Source organism: Quercus lobata, chromosome 11 (genome assembly GCF_001633185.2).
Source record: "Quercus lobata isolate SW786 chromosome 11, ValleyOak3.0 Primary Assembly, whole genome shotgun sequence".
Classification (NCBI taxonomy): Eukaryota; Viridiplantae; Streptophyta; class Magnoliopsida; order Fagales; family Fagaceae; genus Quercus; species Quercus lobata.
The window spans coordinates 25,125,525-25,131,524 of NC_044914.1; the positions used below are offsets into that span (position 1 = coordinate 25,125,525).

The following is a 6,000-nucleotide window of genomic DNA, read 5'->3' on the forward strand; positions in this document are numbered from 1 at the left end:
TAGACAATAAATGAGTTGGACTAATTGGAAATAATAATGTGTAAATAAACTAAATTCAAGATGTTTAATTTTGTGCAATACAACCTACACTTGAATAAGAATTAATTAAAGTAAATGACATATTACTCAAGGATATGAGAAGTATCATTAATTTAGTTCCTTTTTTTGTTAGGAAATCAGATTTAGCCTTTCCATACTTGACAAAAATTATCAAGAAATTTTGGAAAAACTTTCAAAAGAATAGGCAGCAGAAAGTCTAAAATTTTTCTATTCCAATCATTAACCTTAATTTGTAACCTAACTACCAAGATATAATTAAAATAGAATAATTTCGTAATTTGTTATGTAGCTAGTGGTTATGACAAACTATTAAAATTATAAAAACCACGAAAGCATGAGACTAATTAAGAGATACTAACCCATCATCGTAATGCCATCCAAGTAAACTTGCAACTTATCTTAGAGCTGTCCTCCAACTTTGCACCTTATTCTCGAATTTTTCTTCAAATTTAGTCAACGCCGCCCCAAAATTTCCCCTTTGATTACGTACTTCTGATGGATCAACTTTATAAAAAACTGGTAGAACTAATTGGCCATTTGTCCTACACTGCATAATCTTGACGAGTTCCTCCAAGCACCATGAGGACTCCGCATAGTTTTCAGAGAACACAACGATTGAAATCATTGACCTTTCAATGGATTTGAGAAGTTCCTCTGAAATTTCTTCTCCCCTCTGAAGATCAACATTGTCGTTGAAGGTGTACATGCCATTATCACACAAAGCCTTATATAAATGGCCTGTAAAACCGTTGCGGGTGTCTTTACCTCTAAAGCTCAAAAAAACGTCATAGCTCCTTCGGTGAGTGGAAGAAGAAGAGGAGCCTCCTCCATCGGTCAGGTCAGCCATTAAGATCTATAAGGCATAAGATTAAGAAATAAAATTATAAAATAAAAAAAAAAATTGAGAGAGAGAGAGAGAGAGAGAGAGAGAGAGAGAGTCAACACATGGAAAAACCAAACTTTACCTTTTTGACAGTAGCTTCATGGATTCGAGGAGTGAGTCTATCGCAGTAGAAGCCTTGGTTTGGTGAGAGCTCAGAATTTACTCCAACAGGGCATCTAGCAACATATGACCGTGTGCCATTTAATTTGATATCTGATATCGTTTCAATAAGTTGTTGGATGAATTTAAATTCAGGAATACTGCAAATCACAGAGCATAATAGACAATAAATGAGTTGGACTAGTTGGAAATAATAACGTGTAAATAAACTAAATTCAAGATGTCTAATTTTGTGCAATACAACCTACACTTGAATAAGTATTAATTAAATAAATGACATATTACTCAAGGATATGAGAAGTATCATCAATTTAGTACATTTTTTTTTGCTAGGAAATCAGATTTAGCCTTTCCATACTTGACCAAAATAATCAAGAAATTTTGGAAAAACTTTCAAAAGAATAGGTGGCAGAAACTCTAAAATTTTTCTATTCCAATGATTAACCTTACTTTGTAACCTAACTGCCTCGATATTATTAAAATAAAATAATTTCGTAGTTTGTTATGTAGCTAGTGGTTATGACAAACTATTAAAATTATAAAAACCACGAAAGCATGAGTCTAATTAAGAAATACTAACCGATTGTCGTAGTGCCATCCACTTAAACTCGCAACTTCTCTTAGAGCTGTCCTCCAACTTTGCACCTTATTCTTGAATTTTTCTTCAAATTTAGTCAACGCCGCCCCAAAATTTTCCCTTTGATTACGTACTTCTGATGGATAAACTTTATAAAAAAGCAGTAGAACCAATTGGCCATTTGTCTTACACTGCATAATCTTGACAAGTTCATCCAAGCACCAGCGGGACTTCGCATAGTTTTCAGAGAACACAACGACCGAAATCATTGACCTTTCAATGGTTTTGTGAAGTTCCTCTGAAATTTCTTCTCCCTTCCAAAGATCATTGTCGATGAAGGTGTATATATCATTATCACACAAAGCCTTATATAAATGGCCTGTAAAACCGTTGCGGGTATCTTCACCTCTAAAGCTCAAAAAGACGTCATAGCTCCATCGGTTAGTGGAAGAAGAAGAGGAGCCACCTCCATCAGTCAGGTCAGCCATTAAGATCTATAAGGCATAAGATTATGAAATAAAAAATAAAATAAAAAATAAAATAAAATAAAATAAAAAATTTGGGATAGAGAGAGAGTCAACGCATGGAAAAACCGAAGTTTACCTTTTTGACAGTAGCTTCACGGATTCGAGGAGTGAGTCTATTGCAGTAGAAGCCTCAGTCCGGTGAGAGCTCAGAATTAATTGAAATGATCTGAATCGATCAGTGCGTTTGATTGGGAAAATAACCCAAAAAAAGATTGAATTTAATCAGAGAAGAGAAAGAGGTATCAGAAAATGTGTTCGAATGGAATTCAGATCGATTTGGAAATTTGGAGTTTTAAAGTGAGAGAGAGAGAGAGAGAGAGAGAGAGACAGTAAAACACGTCTTCTGCTTTTCCACAAGGTTCTGTGAAGACTGAAGGCGCAGAGTATTGACAAAGGAGAAGAACCAGTCATCGGAGTAGAATCCGGTCAATACCCTAGGTATTGCACCGAGAGGCCGTAAAACACGTCTTCTGCTTTTCCACAAGGTTCTGTGAAGACTGAAGGCGCAGAGTATTGACAAAGGAGAAGAACCAGTCATCGGGTTAGGATCCGGTCAATACCCTAGGTATTGCACCGAGAGACCGTAAAACACGTCTTCTGCTTTTCCACAAGGTTCTGTGAAGACTGAAGGCGCAGAGTATTGACAAAGGAGAAGAACCAGTCATCGGATTAGGATCCGGTCAATAACCTAGGTATTGCACCGAGAGACCGTAAAACAAGTCTTCTGCTTTACCACAAGGTTCTGTGAAGGCGCAGAGTATTGACAAAGGAGAAGAACCAGTCATCGGATTAGGATCTGGTCAATACCGTATTGCACCGGGTGCAATACCGGTGCTATAGATCTATTGCATGCACCCAGATCTATTGCACGGGTGCAATTCACCTACTTCCTTCACAAAAGTTTTTACACTTTTTACTTTAATTTTTTGCTTCTTTTTTTTTTTTTAATTTTTTAATCAATGGTTGAAATTAAAAGTTACTTTTTACAACTATCAATCTCAACCATGGATAGTAATTACATCAAATGCAATATACCAACCATCCTTTCTTTTTCTTTTTTTCTTTTTTTTAATAAATAAATAAATAGTAATCCATTTCTGACAATGCACAATTGTTGAAAGGCCAATGATACTCGCACAAATCGTTTTTTACATCAACTTTCATATTTTAAATATAGAGTTTTTTTTTTTTTTTTGCTTTTTAAAATTAGGATATTTTTAAATTAATTTTGAATATTTATGTAAAATAGTAGATGTAGACAAGTGTAAAAAGATATTTTCATTTTTTAATTTTTCTAGTTAATTGTAACATATCTATTAATTTACTTCCTAATTAATTGAAAAAGTTTAATTTTTTAACACCTTATCAAGTTTCATTGTGTTTTTTACTCTCCTAATAATCGCTAATCCGTATGATGCAATGAAAAACTATTAAATGAAAGATTTAAAAAACAATTTCATGCACTTTTACAACATAAGGTATCAAAGAGATCATATAACTAATTTTTTGATAATTTTGGTGGTCATTGCCTACTCAAAATATTAAAATCATTGTATTAAAGTAAATAATTCAAATTTAACAATTATTAACAAATTAAGAGAAATTAACAATTATTAAAAAAAAAGTTGCTATAGATGGTAGCTATAGTAGAATTTATTCAATGTGTTATAATCGTTTACATCATCTCATAACATTGCTTCATAATCCATGTATGCACACCTCATAATAGAATAAGTAACCTTGTATGATCGAGAAAGATAAAAAAAAAAAATAATAATAATAATAATAATTTAATCAAAGAAGAGAAAGAGGGATCAAATTAGCACATCAGAAAATGTGTTCAAATGGAATTAAGATCGAATTGGAAATTTGGAGTTTTATACACTCATTAATTTATCGTTTTTAAGGATAAAAGAGTAAAATAATTTTTTTTAACTTCTTTTCTTTTTCTCTTCCCCTTTACACCTAAATACATCTGTTCTTCTCAACAAAAAAAAAAAAAAATGTAAAATTTAATAAATAAATAAATAAGACACATATGTAAAAGGCCATAAGTCTTACAACATAGTGGCATTTATTGTTCTCCTTTGTGAAGAGAACCAAATTTTGAATCCCCTCTTCTCCACTTGTAACAATTATCCAAAAATAATAATTAGAAAACACATGTGAAAAAGATTTTATTTTTCCTAACCCAGGACTTGCTTCTTCTTTTTTTTTTTTTTTTTTCCTCTTGCTTTGCTTTTGTAAAATTAAACATAATGTAAAAAAAATAATTATACATTAATAAAATGTCAAATATAATTTAGTCTATTTTAACTCAAGGTCTATTGTATTTGTCTTTTTCACGAATAAAAATTACAATCTTCTCATAATAAAAAAATTAATAAATAATTTGAGAATACGGAACACTTTAGACTTTTGAGTCTTTAACCTAACCTGCGAGGATATTGTTCAACTGGGGATTCCTCAACAGCCATGCCTTCTTCTTCCCAACCATTTTTGTCCGTTTATGTCTGCCTTTCTTTTTTATGTTACTGAAGCCACGTTACAGAGGTAATATACACATATATAGTGGAAGATCAAGTGAGATTCATTGATATATGGACTTTACAAAAATAAAATTTCAATGACGTTTCAACACTATCTAAAGATTGGTAAGAGGCAGAGAATATTTTTGTGATTATGTTTGACATGCAAGTGTGAGATTCTTTTGTCAACCATTTCCATTTTTTGCCTTACATGATTTACTTAGTAGGGTTGACCTGAGGGAGATGGGCATTTGTCCTTAATTTACAAACTATGCAGTAAAATGCTCTGTTTTGAAATTATTTAGCAAAATGCCTCTGTTTTTTAAACTCGATTTTGTTAAAATCGAGTTATGTGTATAACTTGATAATCTCAAAATCGAGTTATATATATATTTTTAAATGAAACTCGACATTAGTAATGTCAAGTTTCACTTAAATTTTCAAAAAAAATTTAAGTGGCAAATTATGCATAAACTCGACATTGCTAATGTTGAGTTCTACATGTTACTCGATTTTATTAAAATCGAGTTTCAAAAATAAAGACATTTTACTAAATTGTTTCAAAACAAAGACATTTTACTACATAATTTGTAAATTAGGAACAAATATCCATTTTCCCATTGACCTGTTAAACAAGCTGAGTTATACTTAACCACATTAGAGCATCTCCAATAGAAGAACTAAACACAAAATGCTCTCTACTTTAGAGAGTAAACACACAAAATAGGCTACTGCTCATTCTCCAATAGACTCTCTATATCTTGAATTTTTTTTTGGGTCATGAAGAGTAGCTCATCAAGTCTGATGGGCAACTGTTCGTTCTTCAAATATTTTTTTTTTATTATAATAATAAGATATTGAATAAAAAAATGTTAGAAGATGTGTAGTTGTTAAAAAAAGAATAAATAATGAATGAAGAAATAATATTTAAATGAGATAGAGAATCTGTTGGAATGTGTATTTGAAAAAGTGAGTACCTAAAAGGTAAAAGTCATTATTCATTCTCCAAACAATACAAATATTTTCCTAATCTGCTAGAGATGTTCTTAGATAATCAACTTTGGACTTATAAATATTTGGGGATTCCCAAAGGTGGCGTCTGAGTTTTCTGACACTCTAATAGTATGTATAAATATAATTTTTTTTTTTTTTTTTGAACAATGTATAAATATAATTTAAAGCAAAATTTCAATTTGAGGTGATGCTTCTATCTCATCACTTTCTGATAAGATTTATAAATAAATCCAATGAGAATCCGGATCCTGAATTAAAGATGATAACTAACAAAAGAAAAAATAGGTAGAA

The 6,000-nt window shown here is 31.4% G+C and overlaps 1 protein-coding gene across 1 annotated transcript; it reads right to left on the minus strand.

Annotated features, from left to right (window-relative positions):
- Positions 1-407: 407 nt before the first annotated feature.
- LOC115967992 (TMV resistance protein N-like) lies at positions 408-2,288 on the minus strand. The gene is made up of 4 exons (XM_031087181.1): positions 2,244-2,288; positions 1,644-2,134; positions 1,026-1,203; positions 408-913 (listed from the first exon to the last, which is right to left on the minus strand). The coding sequence occupies exons 2-4, from the start codon at positions 2,126-2,128 to the stop codon at positions 455-457; spliced, it is 1,122 nt and encodes a 373-aa protein (XP_030943041.1). The 5' UTR covers positions 2,129-2,134; positions 2,244-2,288; the 3' UTR covers positions 408-454.
- Between the last annotated feature and the right edge of the window lie 3,712 nt (positions 2,289-6,000).

Excerpts from the sequence above, each read along its gene's own strand:
- LOC115967992 (XM_031087181.1), bottom strand. The coding sequence starts at position 2,128 with ATGGCTGACCTGACTGATGGAGGTGGCTCCTCTTCTTCTTCCACTAAC. Across the intron at positions 1,204-1,643 it reads GGATGGCACTACGACAATCG|TATTCCTGAATTTAAATTCA; the intron begins GTTAGTATTTCT and ends TGTGATTTGCAG. Across the intron at positions 914-1,025 it reads ATGAAGCTACTGTCAAAAAG|ATCTTAATGGCTGACCTGAC; the intron begins GTAAAGTTTGGT and ends TATGCCTTATAG.